Source organism: Babylonia areolata, chromosome 18, assembly GCF_041734735.1.
Source record: "Babylonia areolata isolate BAREFJ2019XMU chromosome 18, ASM4173473v1, whole genome shotgun sequence".
Lineage (NCBI taxonomy): Eukaryota > Metazoa > Mollusca > Gastropoda > Neogastropoda > Buccinidae > Babylonia > Babylonia areolata.
The window spans coordinates 62418299-62437982 of NC_134893.1; the positions used below are offsets into that span (position 1 = coordinate 62418299).

At 41.2% G+C, this 19684-nt stretch overlaps 1 protein-coding gene across 3 annotated transcripts in view; it reads left to right on the top strand.

Moving 5' to 3' along the window:
* Positions 1–19684, top strand: part of LOC143292984 (protein Njmu-R1-like) — a 145810-nt gene that overhangs the window by 61857 nt on the left and 64269 nt on the right. For all 3 annotated transcript variants that reach the window (XM_076603724.1, XM_076603726.1, XM_076603725.1), the window contains one exon: positions 4087–4209. In XM_076603724.1, the coding sequence (XP_076459839.1) occupies positions 4087–4209 (123 nt within the window). The remainder of the gene's footprint in view (positions 1–4086; positions 4210–19684) is intronic.

Consider the following 19684-nt stretch of genomic DNA (forward strand, 5'->3'; position numbering starts at 1 on the left):
ACGAATCAGGTCCAGGACCTCGAGGAAGACTCCTGGGGTCAGTCTGGTGTAGTTCCTGAACATCCTCTCTTCAACGTTGGCCATGTTGAGGTCCAGCAGGGTGTAGTAGTGGCCCAACTCCCTCCTTCTGTCCTCAGTGAGCCAGTTGCGAACCCAGAGACGCCTCCAGGCTGGACGTCTCCTACACCGTCCCTCCTCTCTAACGACATGATGATTGTGGTGGTGATGCAGGTCTCGGTGAAATCGAGCCAAGAATACCGGTACAGCGACGTTCATGATGACAGGTCAAGATGGAATGAAGAGACCCCCCTGAAACAAGGGGGTTTTATACTTTCAAAGGGAGTTACAAGACCCAAGTTCCAACAGGTTGCAGCAGGTCACAGAAGGCTGGTGGAGATGCACAACCTCAAGACCCCCCACCTCATGGAAACCCACGGGAACCACAGAAAACAAAAGTATACCCCAATCTGTACATGACGCCTCAGCCACAGCACCCCTGTAACTTGGCTTGTAACTTGTTCAAGTTAGAACGAAGTTACAACGGTAGTTAGATGCCACCAGTCTAACTTCAGCGCAAAACAAAACCCAGCCAGCCAGCGAGAACTGCTGCTCTCAGTCAAAAAACGCACGGGAAAAGGGGCGGAGCCTAATAGTTAGACAGTGGTTAGACGCTTTCCGTTCACACATGCTGTATGAAAAATCTAGAGTTTGTCTCATGGTAGTTACATCCCTCAATGTAACCATTTGGTTAGATCGTGGTTACAGCCTAGTGTGAACATAGGATTATAGAGGTATATCCCTGAGTAATATAAGGAATAAATTGTTTAATGTTATTATGAACTGCAGACTACAGGAATTGGTTCAGGAAAATAACATTACAGGTAAATACCAAGCCGGTTTTAAAAAGGGTTATTCAACAATAGATCACATGTTTGCTCTGTTAACATTGGTACAAAAACAGTTTTCTTATAACAGTAAATTTTTTGTGGCCTTCATCAACTTTGAAAAGGCTTTTGATTCTGTAAACAAGAATTTACTTTGGCCTGTTTTGTTAAGAAATGGTATACAGGAATATTCAGAGTATGTATGATAATGTAAAATGTAGAGTTAGATGTGGTGCTTCCTTAACAGATTACATCAAATGTACAACAGGAGTAAAGCAAGGTGATGCGTGCAGTCCAATATTATTTTCTCTTTTTATCATTTATGATTTGGTGATAGAAATACTTAATCATGGAAGACACAGTGCCACTATTTCTTATGATGCATTTGAACTGTTTATTCTTTTGCTGGCTGATGATGTTATTTTATTATCCGAGACCGTTGTTGGTCTGCAGAATCAGTTAAATATCTTACATCAAACTGCCACATCTCTTCAGTTGAAGGTTAATATGGAAAAAAAAGTGATATTATTTTATTTCGAAAGGGTGGATTTTTAGGTGTGAGGGAAAAATGGCTTTATAATAGTGTTACAATGCCTGTGGTAAATGTGTACCAGTATTTAGAGATATTTTTTACTACGTTTAATGCGTTGTTATGTATCATGAAAAGACTGTCTTTATTAAATAACACTTCCATGAAATTGTTTCTGAAAATGTTTGATTTTCAAGTGCAGACAGTTGTGCAGTATGGTTCAGAGTTTAAGGGTTTGAACAATACTGCATTTCATTGTGAATCTGTGTATCTGTTTGCTTTGGAGAAGTTTTTGGGTCTTGATGTGTGCACCCCAAATGACCTTGTATATGGTGAAACTAATAGATACCCAATAGTTGTAAATTTTGCTGTTCAGTGCATACGATATTGGCTTAGATTAGTACAAATGGATGAAATCAGGATACCGTTGAAAACTTACAAAATGCTGTTTGATTTGGATTCTAGAGGAAAGAAAAATTGGGTAACTGATGTATGCATTTGTTTGTGTGAAAATGGTTTTGGCGAAGTGTGGTTCAATCAAGGTGTGGGTAGCATAAATGATTTCATTAAAACTTTTCAACAACGTTTAATTGATTGTAGATGGCAAGCATGAAATGAGCATGTTCAAAACAGCAATAGATTTAGTATGTATAGAACTTTTTGCGGACTACATGATATGAAACTTTATTTGGCATTAAATATGGACAAATATCTGAGAATAATAACCACACTTGAGTGTGACGAGTTTGGCTGCACATTGTTACAGATACAGGAAATCTAATGTTAATGATTTGATTTGCCCATTATGCCAGAAGGAGAAAGAAGACGAAGTGCATTTTGTTTTGAGCTGCTCAGCTCTTAAAGGGTTAAGAGAAAGATATATTCAGCTAGATATTTCCGACAGCCTTGTACATTCAAGTTGTGCTTATTGATGTCATCCAAAAGGCAAAATGATATATGGAATTTGTCCATTTTCCTGCACAAAGCGTTTAAATTTAGAGAAATTGCAACCCCGTGATATGTTTTGCAAATGTATCTGTGTTTATGTGATTTTGGTTTTCTCATGTTTATTCAAACAAATGTGACACAACAAATGTTGTTTGTGTACCCCTTCATAGGGGCTATGGCGTGATGAATAAATCATCCATATCCGTATCTATTCAGGCCTGCATCTTGATCTGAAGATATAGATGACTGAAAACAAGCTTAAATTAAATGAGGATAAAACTGAAGTCATGATTATCACCCCACAAAGACTTTGCCTCTCAGTCTCTCTTCCTTCCTCAGTTTCCCTCAGTGGCACCGACATTCCTCTTTCCTCTTCCATCCGCAATCTTGGTGTCATACTCAGCCAGTCTCTTTCATATCAGCAGCATGTTACAAATATATGCAAACTATGTTACTTTGAAATTCACAGAATTACATCCATTCGTCATCTCCTGACTGAAGATGCAACCAAAACTCTCCTCTGTGTCTTTATGCTGTCCCACCTGGATTATTGTAATTCCCTACTTGTTGGTTCACCCAGCTACCTCATTGATAGGCTTCAGAAAGTCCAGAACTATGCTGCTCATCTTGTCTTTCGTTCCTCTAAATTTGATCACGTCTCTCCTCTCCTTCATACTTTACACTGGCTCCCAGTACAAGGAAGAATTATTTACAAAGTCGTCTGTCTTTATTTCAAGTCCATTGATGCTTCTGGTCCACACTATCTTTCTGATGTCATTCATCCTTACATACCCTCATGCCAACTCTGCTCTTCTTCTGACACCCATATGCTTAGGATCCCCCCTGCTCGAATCAAAATGTATGGCCAAGCAGTTTTTAATACCAAGCCCCCTTTCTTTGGAATCAGCTTCCTCAGCCTCTCCGTCACTCATCTTCGCTGCAATCTTTCAAATCCAGTCTGAAGACCCACCTTTTCCCATCCAGATTAATTCTCAACAGCTCATCCATTTCCAGTATGAACTAAAATGACTATTTGTGAGTGAGTGAGTTTTGATAGTTTCAGGATTAGTTGGTGGTATTTTTGATTGTGTACTATTTACAATTGTGTGCTATGACTTGTGTGTGTGTGCGTGCACGTGTGTATTGTGTGGGGGGTGGGGGCGGGGGGTGGGGGTGGGGGTGGATGAATAGTTTTCAGTGATGTTTGGTATCTTGTGTTCAATTTTTCCTTTTTGATATTTACATATGTGTTCTATTTGTAAACGCCTAGGGCTTATTTTCAAGATTAGGCCTAAATGCTCATGATAATAATAATAATGATGATGATGATATCAGCTTGCAGCTGAAATCTGTTCAAAATGATTTTGAGCATTACTTTGTTAGTTTGATATTTTATAGATCATGAAAGTTAAAAATCCCAGTACAGATTAGACATTTATGGTGATTTTTCCCTATACTAACTGATACAGGTGGACAGGTGGAGTACTTGACACTACCAAATTAACGAATAAATTTGTTTCTGTTACTATTAAACAGGCAGTTGCATTATAGCATGTTTAATAGTATTATGTCAAGGCTGGCCCAGCAGTTGCCATTGTGCTTGACTGATTATTTCAGTGTCACCTGTTCAGTTTCTACTTCAATTATGAGGCTTTAAATGTGACAGGACTGCAGGCACTCCCTTGCTGTATGATGACAAAAATGTATGTAATGATATATTTCCAGTTGAGCCAGCTGAACACAGGTGTGAGGGGCTACCTGGAAGGCTGGCACGATACTGTGTTGGACTACCTGACCCGATGCATTTCCTGTGTTGGGACTCAAAATGTGCAGTATCTCCTCTATACTGTGAGTGAATCAGTTCTTTCAGTAAACATTATGTTCTCTGTATGTGTTTCTGTCTGTCTGCCTTATTCTATGTTTTTATGAGATTAATGTACACGAAAGATGTATATGCCATACCCACACTGACATACACCAACACACACTTCCCAGCACGGTTTCAGTTTCAGTAGCTCAAGGAGGCGTCACTGCATTCGGACAAATCCATATACGCTACACCACATCTGCCAAGCAGATGCCTGACCAGCAGAGTAACCCAACGCGCTTAGTCAGGCCTTGAGAAAAAAAAAAGTGAATAAATAATAGATAAGCTTACATAAATAAATAAATAAATAATAATTATGATATAAAAAAGGGTAGTAGTAATGATAATAATAATAAAATAATAATAATAAATAAATAAGACAACAATGATGATAAATAAGCAAATAAATGTAAAACATGAAGACACACATTCACACATACACCCACACATGCATAACAGATATGCACCAAACATGCATGCGACGATAAAATTGCCAGAACTCTGTCAATGTTGAGTCGTAACTGAGTGCCTCGCAAAACTGTTTCCACTTGTCATTTTTGGCCTCTTGAGCAATGATTTCAAACTGTTTAGTTTTTTCTTTCATTTTTGTTTCTATATCTTTGTCCGGAGATGGTTTTGTTCTTTTTGCCAAAGTTTGACAGCCGCATGTTTTTCTATCCAGGCTCTCTCTGTGTCGGTATTCCACCATGGGGGCTGAATAGTTTGCATCCTGTTTGGTGCCGTTCTTTTGTTTCTTCTGCGTCTTAATTTTTCGATGACGGTTGTCTCTTTGGTTTCATACTGAAATGGATCACGCGGTTTCATACAGCGTTTATCTGACAGTTTCTGTAGACTGAAAACTACCGGGAGGTGGTCACTGCCTTGGTGTGGAAGCGTCTCTGCATTCATTTCTGCTCTGAATTTTGGAGATGTTAGAGCGATGTCGATCACACTGTCACTGTCCCCTTGTCTTGTTCCAAGGCGAGTTGGGGATGTGGTTGTTAATGGGCTAAGAAGAATTTCCCCTGTCATCCCTTCAAGTGTGAGTCCTTGTGGGTTGGTGTTCCGCTGGTCCCATAACTTCGATCTTGCATTGAGGTCTCCACAGATAATGACTGAGTCTCCAAGTTCGTTCTCTATTTCCTCTAAAAAGGCCCAATCCTCTTTTGTTGTGCAGGTTCCTGGGTGAACATAGGCATTGATGAGCATGATGCTTTTGTGAATTCCGTCAGGTTTTTCGAGACGCACCCCCACTAGTTCACATGAGTTGCTACGCCATTTCTCAAGATTTATGGTGGAAACTTTGTTTTTTAGGTTTTTGTTCAGTATGATTGCTATTCCTCTTCTTTCATTCCTTTGAAAGACTGTGAAATTCTCAAAATGTATTGGTCTGTCTGCACTTGTCCTGGTCTCTTGGAGACATAAAATGTCAAAATCATATGCCAATTTCTCAGTTGTTGAGATTCTCATTCTCGTGCTGGAACAATTCCAACTGCCGATTCTAAAGAATTTCTTTGACAGCCGCTCTGCTTTTGTCATTCTGCTACCTAAGCACAATCTTTTCCCACCTCTTTTGCCACGCCTGTTTTGGGGTTTTGGGGATCTGAATTTATGTCTCGTGCTATGCAGCTGATCCCCGAGGTGCACACGAGACAGGGTTTTGTTAGTATCCATAGAAGGGTGTTCTATGTGGTGAGGGAAAAAATTTGGTCACCCTGACAGAGCCTCTTATCAGGGAAGGGCAATGGATGTCCATCTGTGTGGAGTCCATCAGCCTGGTGTTGCCCTAAGGCCAGACTGCATACAGTTAATGACTGTTTAACCCAACAGCCATTCATCCCATTGGTACTGTGTGAAAGCAGTGGGATTGGGGAGTTTTGTCAGGTTGTTTCCTCTTAGCTAGTGGAAGGGTGCATCTGGGTATTGTTACGTAGCAGATTTTATTTTGCAGAAAAATACAGGTCCTTCTGAGCTCGCTCGGGGAGTTTCGAGCCCTCTCAATAATTTACTAATAATTCAAACATTAAACAATAATGTGATGACAAATTATTAATCACTAATAATTCAATAATTAAACAATAACGCGATTAATAATTTGTCATCGCGTTATTGTTTAACTCATTTCCTACCACAAACGAGAGTTTCTCGTTTTCACTGTGACGTCACAGCAGACCGCAAACGAGAGACTCTCGTTCCTGAACAGTACTTTCGTTTTTGCACTTCTCCCGTGTGAATAACCTGCCCTGGCTCGTTGCGAGGGGATTCCCCTTCAAGGGACATTACTCTAGTATGCACAAACGTCGGTAGAATGTTTTCGAGTGCGTTGAAAAATGTCGAAGCGACGATCTTTTGCCCCCAAAGTTTGCGAGAACGAACTTGTTCTTGATTCAGACAGTGAATCGGAAGAAGAACTGTCTGATGATAGTTCAGGCGAGTTTCAGCCCAGCGATTCATCGGAAAATGACAGTGAAGTGAGCGAAGAACATACTGAGCCGATCACTGATCCACAACCGTCAACATCGCGATCGACTGCGAGTGTCAGTGGAAAAGTTGGAGGGGGCGTGGTGCTAGAGGTCGACCAAGAACGACCAGAGGGGGTGCACGTCAGCGAGAAAAGGAGCAGACGAACCTTCTATGGACAGAAGAAGGGACTGATGACCCACCTCATACGCCACAGTTCACAGGTTAGCCTAAGCTTGTGTATGAGTGAGTGTGTGCTTGTGTGAGTGTTGGTGTTAGAGGTGGGTGTGTCAGTTGAAAATGGTTTTACTGTACCCAGATTGTTACCTACAATAATTCATTTTTTACAGCAGATCTGTTCTGTCAGCAGTAAGATCAGATTGTGTTGGAGTTCAGATGTGGTGTGAACAAATTATGAGAACATAAAGGTAAATTATATGATGTGTGAGAAGAAAAAAAAAAGAAAAAGAAAAAAGATTCCAGTCTCATTTTCTTCTTTTTTTTTTCCAGAATAAAAAAATATGTTTATGTGTGTGTTACAGGGAATCCTGGTATCATGGTAGATATCAGTCCTGATGCCTCTCCTTGGGATTACTTCAACTTGTTTGTTGATGATGACCTGCTGAAGGAGATGGTGGTGCAGACAAACCTGTATGCAACCGGAGATTAGAAAAGAGAGATAAACCACTTGCAGAAATTGCTGAAGCCAGGCAGCCTGCGCCGCGAGACGCATTCATTATTCATGAGCTGCCTTTGCCCCGCCCAAACTAAGGGAAAGCGTCAGTCGAACGCAGTCTCCTGAGTGATTTTATAATTTGGATTACACCTTTTTTCCCTTTTCTGTTTGCTTCATCCCACGCAGATGTCAAACTCAATTTTGTTGTGAATAACATTCCTAAATATTTATATGTATTGGTTACTTTTATTTCCCTATCATCACAGCACCATTTTTCACGAGTCGAAAGATGACCTCCATTGCGGAAAACTATAATATTGGTCTTATCGAGATTCACTTGTTTGTTGTAGTCTGTCTGTTTCTTGCTTAAGGGCATTTAATTGATTTTGTAACCCTATGGGTGTGTCAGACAAGAGAACAACATCATCAGCAAATAGCATTAAGAGCAAATCTGTTGCGCCAGGTATCATTTGTATTCCATGTCTCCCCTTCTTTGATAACTCCACTGCCAATTCACCGATGAAAAAGGAAAACAGCTGTGAGCTTAGCATACAACCTTGTTTAACCCCTCTTGGACACTGAAAAAAGTCTGAATAAATACCTTTGTCACGAACACATACAAGTACAGAATCGTAGATGCTTTTAACAGCCATGTAAAACTCCCGAGAGAGAGAGACAGAGACAGAGACTTAGTGAGAGAGAAAGAGCACAATACAACGGTCTGCTCGGGCAACATGAAGCGTTCGTATATATATGAATTATATATATGATTATGTACATATAGATAGATTTAGATTTACATACTGATAGATCTATATGAAATTATGTATGTATGTATTCATGTATGTATGTATGTATGTATGTATGTATGTATAGACAGATGTTAGAAGAGAGACAGAGCTGAATATGTGTTTTATGTTTATATATATATATATATATATATATATATATATATATATATATTTGTTGTTGAAGAAATGGTGATGTAAACCAGAAAGTGTGAAGAAAAAGTAGCGTCACGAAAACGCAGTTCAATAATTTACAACTGTCTCTCTCATGTGCAACATTGCGCTGGGGAGGGGGGGGGGGGGGGAGGGGGGGGGGGGGGGGGGAGTTGGTGGTGGGGGGAGCTGCTTTATTTTCTTTTTATATTATCTACATTCAAGCAGATGCAAACGTGCTAAAAACCAAGCAAAAATGAATCAGTTTTCATTGTATACAGCGAATCTTACTACACGTGGGAAATTCCAGGCATAACTTAACTTTCGCTTTACTGCAGCTGAACCGTCAGAACCGACCAGTTTCCTTCGGGTGGGGAAGGAGAGGGTGATTTACCCCCACCCTTCCGCACTGCGTGTGTGCCCCAAAACGGCTTCAGCACTGTTATAGACAGTAAGAAGGGGCCTGCCGCGAGTGGTTTATCTCTCTTTTCTAATCTCCGATGCAACCCAGTACAAGGCAGCTCTTGGACAAGCCATCAAGCCCCACAACCTCTTGGCAGACTGGTAAGAAATCAGCACCAAGGACATGAAAATATTCCTGGGACTGTTATTTTTGATGGGGATTGTGGACAAACCAGACATCAAGTCATACTGGAGCACAAACCCCCTTCTTGAAACGCCAATTTTTTGGAAAAGTATGAGTAGGAATCGATTTGAGGCAATCCTCATGGCTTTCCATCTCAATGACAACTCAAAAAACTTACCTCGTGAGGATCCTGCCCATGACAAGCTATTCAAAATTAGACCACTGATCCAGAAACTGCAGGACAGGTTTGGAGCCATCTACAGTCCACAACAAAATTTAGCCATTGACGAGTCAATGATGCCATGGCGCGGACGTGTTGGGTTTCAGCAGTTTATTCCTAGCAAACCCATAAGATATAGGATAAAAATGTGCATGTGCTGCGAGAGTCAGTCCTCCTATGTCTGCAGAATGGAAATCTATTCTGGGAGAAAGGGGGAGCAAAGAGAGAAGGACCATGGCCTACACAGCTCTCTTGTGGACAAAGTGATTTTTCCGTGTGATTGACTGATAATTTGTCATCGCGTTATTGTTTAATTATTGAATTATTAGTGAATGACAGAGAGGGCCCAGAAACAGTATAGCACCGGGCGAAACCACGCGCAAGTTGACCGTTGTAGTTATGCAACGCTTAGCGGACCCATCATGACTGAGAGCTGTGTAGGCAGTATTTGAAATTGTGTAGTGTAGCTGAAACCACCAGGTGTTAAGATCACACTGGTCAGTTGAAGAGACAGTCTGCAAGCTTCAGAACAAAGATAAGTGATTTTTCTGTGAATTTGATTAATAATTTGTCATCACGTTATTGTTTAATGTTTGAATTATTAGTAAATTATTGAGAGGGCTCAAAGATGGATTGTCCGTTGAATGCACGGAAAAATCGCTTATCTTCCCAGCACACACATGCCAACACACATACCAAGGTGGTAGAATACAGTTTTGTTCAGCAACTGATCTTATTCTTAATATATGGACCAAAGTGATAAGAAACTAGGGAGAGCTGGACTATACAAGGTCTTTAGAGAAGAAACCCCCCTGTCAAGTGTTTCGGCCCATAACTCCTTACACTCTAAGGGGGCTGGGCCACACCCAGGTCATGACTCCTGGATGCCCTTGTATTGCCGCCTTTTTTTTTCTTCCAGTCTGGTCCTCAGTGGGTTCAAACCCACGCCTCCAGAGGGTAGCCACATCAGGACTGAGTCACCTTTCTGGCAGACGTTTTAATCACTGAGCAATCATACAGCTAGTTTGAATAGGGAAATTTAATCTTTATGAAGTTTACTTTCATTCCTCCTTGACCAGATATAGCTGGAACTCTTTTCTGCTGCTTCTGCCATTGCCTTGATAGCCCTTGTCCTCTCTCTGCCAGAAATTGACAACTGTTTCTTGAGGCTGTAGGCAGATGCACTCACAAACCCTCTTGCACCAGTCTCTGTGGTGAGGACTTTTGCTTGGAAGCCAGATTCTCTCAGGCTGCTGGCTAGACTAGCATACTTCTCAGTCTTGTAGATGTGGGCTTCCTCCTTTCTGCTTTCATATGGCACAGTGAGTTCAATCAGAATCGCTTGTTTTATTGCCTTGGAGTACGATGTCAGGTCTCATGCCACTCTTGCTGATGATTTCTGGGTGTTTCTTCCCCTGTGGTAGGTCAGCTGTGCATTCCCAATCTTCAGCACCATCCAGCAGCCCATATTTCTGTGCTTTGGATGTTACAGCTGTTCCTGGCCAGACTTTTTTATCTTCACCAGAGAGGAACCCTACTGGAACTTCAGGTGGTGTGGGTGCTCCTTGGGCAGTGCTCACCGTGTGTGCAATTTCTTTTAGCACTCCATGTTCTAAAAATGTGTATGTGTTCAGGTGATTATTTAGTGTGTGCGTTACTATCTAATAACTTTGGCAGGTTGCCGGTGACTTGGTCCCAACCGTTGCTTGTAAACAAATCAAGGGAAAGTACCCAGTTCCTTAATTATGAAGGGAAGTCACTATTATCAAAGATTGCACAATCACGATCGATGTCGTCAAGTTCTACACTGTTACACATGTGTACCTTCCTTGGCTTAATGCCACTTTGCTTGAGCTGAGGACATGTTCCACTGTTTGATTGCCTTGGCAGAGTGGGCACGTAGAGTCCTCTGCCTTTCTTTTGAAATGAATTGTTTTTACAAGTCTAATTTGAGAGGGTTTTTTCACTGGTCGGCCACATTTTGAAGGTGTTGGTGCATGAAGCCATCGCATTTCCTGGTAGTGAAGAGTTGGTTTCACTTTCATCGTGATCCTCATCTGGCTCTGGATCTGGTTTGTATACAGATAGTGGTTCATAAGTTGTATAACACGAATGTTCGAGGAGAGTCACATTGGTTGGTGGGGTTTGGTTCAGCCTCAGGAAACGTTGATTTCTTCTATAGGTCCAGCCATCAGGTGTCCTAATGTGGTAGGACCTCAGTGTTTTGTTTTGTTTGGTTTGTTTTTCACCTTTTGACAACTGAACAAAAACTTTTGTCACCAGATTTTAGTGTTGGTAATGGGCGTGTTAAGCGGTCATAATATTTCCTGTTTTTCCTGCATGTCAATCACTTTCTCAGATTCGACCGTTGTTGGTTTTAGTTGGTGTTATGTTGCTGGCAGGACAGAGTAAAGCTAGCGGCCCATCAGAAGTTTAGCAGGGGAAGATAGATTGTCAATGGGTGTTGTACTGTATTCAAGGAGAGCAAGCAGTGGTTGACTTCCTTCTGCTTTGGACTTGTTCAGTATGTTTTTTGCAGTTTGCACCATTTTTTCTGCAAGCCTATTTGATTGAGGAAGTTACATGGCAGAAATCCCAGTTGATGCAAAGTTAGCAAACTCTGAAGATGTCAACTGTGGTCCATTGTTGCTGATGAGGGTTTCTGGTATGCCATAGTGTGCGAAATGTGCTGACAGTTTCCTTATGACAGATGAAGATGTTGTTGTGTTCAGTTCATCAACTTCAAAGAACCAACTGTAATTTCTTCCTTTCCATGAGAAAAGGTCATTGGCAACTTTCTGCCATGGTCTGGGGGGGACTGAATGGGGCATGAGGGGTTCTTTTGGGTTAGATGGCTTGAAAGTGGAAAAGGTGGGACAAACAGAAACCATGTTGTGTATATCTTCTGTCATTCCTGGTTAGAAAAAAAATTTCTCTTGAACGTTGAATTCATTATTCTGTGCCAAAATGTCCAGTGTGAATTTTCTGTAGCATTTCTGGCCTCGGCGGTTTTGAGATTACAGTTTTCTCCCCATTGAAGATGAGACCTTCAATGTATGTAAGTTAATCCCGGTGGTTCCACATGTCTAGTACTGTGGGGTGACATTGGTCTCTGGATTCTGGCCATCCATCTTATATGTAGGTTTTGAGTTTTTGCATTTGGTTATCATTCTGAGTAACACTTTTTAGTTTTTTAGTTTTCTTGTCACTGACTGGAAGATGTTTCATTAAGGAATGAACAGCCAAATTGAATTTATTGGCATCAGTGGCATCATTTAGTTCTGCTGCCAGAAATTTTCAGGACAAGGCGTCTGCCATAGGGATGCTCTTGCCTGGTGCATGGACGATGTCCAGATCATATTTTTGAAGTTGCATCAGCATTCTCTGGGGTGTAGGTGGTGCTTTGGCAAGTGGCTTTTTTGTGATTATTTCTAATGGCTTGTGGTCTGACTGAACTACGACTTTTCGGCCATAAGGAAATTGATGAAAACGCTTGCAGCCAAAGACAATGGCAGATAGCTCCTTTTCTATTTAGGCATCATTTTGCTGTGTGGAGGTGAGGGACTTTGAAGCAAATGCAACTGGTCTGTCTTCTTGCGGGATTACAGCTCCAAGACCATGTTTGCTTATGTCAACCGGTAGTGTGACTGGCTTTTCTGGGTCGAAATATGTTAGCACGGGTTGACTGAGCATTGTCTCCTTTGTTTTCTTCAGTGCTTCTTTTTGTGGCTTATCCCATATGAATTTTGTATCTTCTTTGAGGAGATCTCTCATTGGTTTTGTGAGGTCAGAGAGGTTTGGTGCAAATTTGACAAGAAGATTATCATGCCCATCATGGGTTTGAAGTTCTCGTTTGTCTTTGGGTGGGGCCATTTCCTGGATCGCTTTCAGTTTGGAAGGATCAGGTTTGAGGCCTTCTGCTGAGATGACATGTCCAAAGTATTCAACTTCCAGTGAACAGTTTTTCAGCGTTCAGTTTCAAATTTGCTGATGCTGCCTTGTCCAGTGCAGCTAGCAGATTTTTGTCATGCTCCTCCACAGTTTTGCCACTGATGATTACATCATCAACAAGTGGTGATACAGGGACTCCTTCAAATATTTCATCCATTTTTCTCTGGTATATGTCTCGGGCACTGATGATGCCAAATGGAAGTCTGTTGAACCTGTAGCGTCCAAACGGTGAGCTGAAAGTTGTGAGGTATGATGATTTATTGTCCAATTTTAATTGCCAGTACCCGATCTGAGCATCAAGCTTACTGAAGTATTTTGTTCCAGCCATTTTGGAAAGTGCGTCTTCAAATGTAGGCATTGGGTAATATGGGCGTTTGATTACCTTATTTAAATCCCTTGGGTCCAAGCATATTCTAAGTTTCTCGACGACCAAGGAATTGACCCAATCTGTGGGTTCTGTCACTTTTTTTGATGACTTCCTTTTCTTCCATCTTCTGTAGCTGTATTTTGAGTTTTTCTTTTATTGCATGTGGTGCATGTCCTTGTGGATGGACAGCAGGTATTGCGTTGGGTTTCAGATCTTTGGATACTTCACCTTCCAGGGCACCAAGTCCTGAAAATATATCTTTTTATTCCTGAAAGGTACTTTCTTTGGTAGCTGGGTCATTTTCAAAAGACAGGACGAGCTTGATGAGCTGTAGTTTCAGTGAGGCTTGTAGACCAAGGACAACTGTTTTGTTTCTTCATGTGTGGTGGCTATTTCTATTGCTTTGTCCATTGTGAGTATGTCACCTGGTATGACAAGTTTTTCTCGTATGTCTTGAGAGACAATTTTGTCACGTACCATTTCATCAGGTTTGTCATATTTGCAGTCTTTGACAAGATTTCTCAAATCTGTCACAAAGTTGTCAAAAGTTTCTCCGTTTTGCTGTTTTCTTTCTTGGAAAATGTATCTTGCAAAGACAGTGTTCTTCTTGGGTGCTGTGTGTTCTTTAACACTTTGGCCACTGTTGTTGCCTTTCGGCACCCACTAGGGAGACCGCTGATGTCGCCAAAAGGCGACCAAAAGAGGTTAGGTCATTCACAAACCTACCACTCTTCTTTTGGGAAGGTTTGAAACGCCATATTTTGTGCATGTGACTAGGGGAATCCCCTTCTATCAATTGACGCCATCTTTTCAGTACTTTTGCAAGTTTTTGAGTGAATTTATTATAGTTTTATCTGCAACTTCGATCTTTTCATTTTCCAAAATGGCTGCATCGATGAGCAGACAACGCTACTTCACAACTGAGCAAGTTATTGAGCAACTGAGACTGCAGCCAGACCAGCAAAATGAAGATTCGGGCAAAGAATTGCCGTATGATGATGAAGTTTCATTGTCTGAGGGGGAGAGTGATAGTGATGGTGACAGGGGACCGAGCCAAGTACCAAGTTGCGAGCATGCGGGGCGTGGCCAGACGAGTGGATCACTTGTTCCTGCTACGGCCACCACATCGGCAGCTGTGAGTGACTGTGATAGTGAAGGGGAAGAGTGTTGCTCAAGCTGCAGCATCTGTATCACGTCGGAGACCAACAACACTGAGACTGAGAGTGGCCGTGGGTCAAGCACGACTACATGCCAATGACCAGGAGGGAGGGGCCTGGTAGAACAGCTGTGCCAAGCCCTGATTTGTTTCAGTGGGTGTGTTGTACCACATGGATGATACCTACTGTCCTGCAGATTGGCTTCCAAATTTTACTAAGAAAACAGGTAAGAACTGTGTGTGTGTGTGTGTGTGTGTGTGTGTGCTCGCACATGTATGTCACTGAGAGTGTGTGTGACTAAGATTAGGTTGCACTTATTTTTTTTATATGGACAGATCAGAGGTGCACTGTTCATTCACTAGTAGCACATATAAAATTATGTGTGCATTGTATCAGACAAGTGTAGGACATTGAAGAGCAAGAGCAGAATGTTTGTTTACCACACAAATATTTCTTTTTTTTTTTCTTGTGAAGATTATGGAGATACAACTGTGTAAAACAATGTGTAAAAATCTATGTTTTTGCTATTTGTGCCTGTGTTTATGAGTATAATATCTTTTATTTGCAGTATTTATCATTAGCTGATAATAAATCAGCTGTTATATAATTATTACTGATTGTATTTTACTTTTTCTTTTGTTCATGTGTTTCAGGTGTCCTTGTCAACACTGACAACTTCCATCCAGTGGACTTCTTTATGCTTTTCTTCCCAGAATCAACATTCCAACTTTCATTTATTTTCTGACTTAAGTAGTATTTCAGTTTCATCAGATAGTTGTAAAGTGTATATACGGTACCACCACAGTAAGATATTTCAAGTGAGGACACTGTGAAACCTTCAAGTGAAGTGACAGAAATCATCATTTTTCTACAAAAACGCAAGTTCATTTTGTGCGTTTCCCATGGATTATATTCTGGATTACACCATTACATGGGAAATATAGTTGTACTGAAGACTTCAGTTGGTGAGTTTGCTTTGTTTTCAACTGAATTGCAGTGATGTTTGTGTTGTACCTGTCTTTGTTTATGTCTGTAATGTGTCAAAGTGCAAAATTTGTATTAAAAAAACAACAAAAAACATAATGATTAACACAGAAATCAAAATATTTCACTTGTACCAACATCATTTATTGCTCCAAAACACATAAATTCCATCATTCCTCTTACTTAAAAAAACAAAAAAACAAAACCAAAAAACAACAAAAAACAAAAACAACCCCCCCCCCCCCCCCCCCAAAAAAAAAAAAAAAAAAAAATCACACCAGAAAGTCATTTGGTTCAAAAACAAAAATGTTTAGTAATTTGAAATTGGTAGGTGTAATTTCTTGCTCTTTCTTGAAAATCAGCTGGTGCCAGGGAGTGTTACACTCTAAAGTCGCTGGCGGTGAAAGGGTTAAATTTGTTTATTATTGCTGTAACGTTTTTGCTGTCTTCTTCAGACATGTGCCATGAATTAAAAATATTTCTTCCTGTTTCTGCAACCCATATAAGCAGATATGCAGCTCTTTCTTCCTGACTACAATGTCTAAGGGGTCCTTTAAACGTAAGATTGGCAAGTTGTTTGAACTTACTCCACTCTTCACAAAGGTTCTTGGCATTCTAATTAATGGAAGGATTTTGCTGTTTCGCTGCCATATATATATATATATATATATATATATATATATATATATATAAAATCACTAAAAGCACAAAATATATGTCAATGAATTGCTATTAAAGGTAATGAATACAGTTCACGTTCTTTGGTTATTTTGGTTGATGAAAACGATGGAAACGAATGATGAGCGCCCTGTGGCAGCTGACAGTCGGCTCTACCCAGGTAGGCAGCCTGTTGTGCAAATGACTCCGTGTTTGTAAAGCGCTTAGAGCTTGGTCTCCGACCAAGGACATGCGCTATATAAGTATCCATATCAATCTATCAATCAATGAATCATGAGTCCCGAATATTGTTGACAAAGCTTGGGGAGTGTTCAGTGTTTTTCATGTCTGTGCTGAACAAACTATTTATCTGTTCGGTATTCACGATCGACAATACTTAAGTCAGCGAGTTAAAATGTGCTAGGTTGGTGTTTCTGACACCATCTAAAAATGTGTATGTGTTCAGGTTATTATTTAGTGTGTGCATTACTATCTGATAACTTTGGTAGGTTGCTGTGACTTGGTCCCAACTGTTGCTTGTAAACAAATAAAGGGAAAATACCCAGTTCCTTAATTACTATGGGAAGTAACAATAATCAAAGATTGCACATCATGATCAATGTCATCAAGTGTTACACTGTTACGCATGTGTACCTTCCTTGGCTTAATGCTGCTTTGCTTGAGCTGAGGACATGTTCCACTGTTTGATTGCCTTGGCAGAGCGGGCACGCAGAGTCCTCTGCTTTCCCCCATTTCACCAAGTTTGTGTTCGAGGGAAGGAGGCCGTACACAGATATGAGGAGGAAGATCCAGCTGAGGCTCCTTTGGAGTGAATTTTCCCATGTTGTCCACTGCCCCTGCTGGCCTTGCTGGACTGCCTTCTGGACTCTCTTATCCTCTTCCTTCTTGATCTCCTGCATGATCTACCCGCATGCTCCCTGACAGAGAGCTTCATGGTACACACAAGACACACAAGACATTCGACTTGCAAAACGCAAACGTCGCCAACTGGAAAGACGATGGCGATCAACAAAACTGCAAGTCCACAATCAAATATTCCGAAAACAAATAAATAATGTCAAACATATGATCTCATCAGCAAAGACAAACTTCTTTTCTTCTCAAGTTCTCGTTGCCACATCCACCAACTCTCTTTACTCTGTCATGTCAAATCTTCTTGGAACTGCAAAAAAGACTCCTCTCCCTTCTGCCTACACTTTATCTGAACTCCCCAATGTCTTCTCCTCTTTCTTTTTCGACAAAGTCCAAAATATTCGTACCATCTTAGAACAAATGTCTTTCCAACCTGTTCATCCTGATCCTGAATTCAGCGGCACTCCTCTCCATTTCTTTAATCCATTGACTGAAACAGAAGTTCATGAAATCCTGAAAGAAATGACAATAAAATCCTGTGAACTCGATCCTATACCAGCCTCGGTCTTTTCCCAGTGTGTCTCACATCTTTTCCCCACAATCACCAGTATTGTCAACTCATCCCTTCTCACTGGAATGTTTCCATCCACTTTCAAAACTGCAATCGTCCGGCCTCTTCTGAAGAAACCCAACCTTGACGCAAACATTTTGAAAAACTATCGACCAGTTTCTAATCTTCCATTCATGTCCAAACTCCTTGAAAAAGCTGTCCTCAGAGCTCAAGCAGCTCAACGACCACCTTTGTTTCAACAATCTCATCCACCCATTTCAGTCTGCCTATCGCGCTGACCACAGCACCGAAACAACTCTCCTCCACATTCGGAACAATCTACTGATAGCGTCCGACTCAGGAAAAATTTCCCTTCTCACTCTTCTCGACTTGTCAGCCGCCTTTGACACGATAGACCATTCAATCCTTCTTTCCCGTCTTCATTTTACAATTAGTATCAACGGCACTGTTCTAAACTGGTTCAAATCTTATCTCACTGATCGATTCCAGTCTGTCATTGTTGGTCATTTCCAATCTGAACCCGTTAAAATCGAACATGGAGTCCCACAGGGATCTGTTTTAGGCCCAGTGCTCTTCACATTGTACACTGCTTCTCTCGCTGAAATTATCAACCGCCATAATATCAGTCATCATTCTTATGCTGATGACACTCAACTCCAGAAGAGTGATACCCCTGAAAAATTGTTGTCGCTCTTGCAAGAAACATCCAACTGCTTCCTGGACATTCAAAACTGGATGACTTGAAATAAGTTACAATTGAACGCAGACAAAACCGAAGCAATGATCATAGAAACCAAACAAAAACTCACTTCAATCACAGATGACAAAATCAAATTTGGCAGTACATCCATCCCTCTTTCCAGCTCAGTCAGGAACCTCGGTCTTGTCCTTGACAATACACTGTCCATGCAAAAATTTATCAGTCAGATATGTCAGTCCTGCTACTGTCAACTGCGGCGCATCAGTGCCGTCCGGAAATATCTGTCCACTGACGCAACATCTAGACTTGTCGTTTCTCTCATTCTCTCTCGCCTTGACTACTGTAACTCTCTATTGTCTGGTTTGCCTGCTTCATCCATTCAGTCCCTTCAGCACATACAAAACTCTGCTGCCCGACTCGTCCTCAGAAAGAAAAGATCTGAGCACATCACTCCTCTTTTGCATCATCTCCACTGGCTCCCTGTCTCACACCGAATAAAGTACAAGATCAGCACTCTATGTTATAGATGTATTCACAAAACTGCCCCTTCCTATCTCTGCAGCTGCCTTCACCTCTGCACTCCATCTCGCTCACTACGATCGGCTTCGGATCCACTCTGTTTATGCATACCCAGATTCAAACACTCGACTGTTGGCCGCCATTCTTTCTCTGTTTCTGGACCTTGCGATTGGAATGAACTTCCTCTTTCGCTTCGTCAAGTCTCCACACTCAGCTCTTTCAAGTCTGGCCTTAAAACCCACCTCTTCCCAAAATAGCCTCCCTTGCCTGCCCTTCCTTGTCTTTAGTTTCTACAGTTTTAGAGTTATGCATGCGTGCGAATGACTGGTGCGAAAGTGCTTTGATTTGTCTCTGCACAAGATTCAGCGCTATATAAGTACCATTATTATTATTATTATTTATTATGATCATGTCTCTTTTTGCTTTCCCTTTTCCTTTAGACCACTATTCCATCTTTGTCGAACCCAGGCCCTGTCTGTTGGTTTGAGTGTGTCCTACTATTTTCTTCGTCTTGTGAATTTATTTCGCTGCACTGACAACCTTCCTGACTTTCCATTTTCTGCCAGTCTTCGCTTGGGTTGGTTTGATCTCAAATACTGTCTCCTGAGTCTTCAAGCATGCTGAGAAGTCTTGCCTTCCCTACCTTGTATTCTTAGACAAGGGATTTCAGAGGTAACCTCAACTTTGCTTGGCAACCATTGAGTGCCACGTCAGTGAGACCAGGTGAGACACCAAGCCATTATACCATCATGTTCAACTGTTTCACTGCTGACACATTTCATTATGCTGTGTGC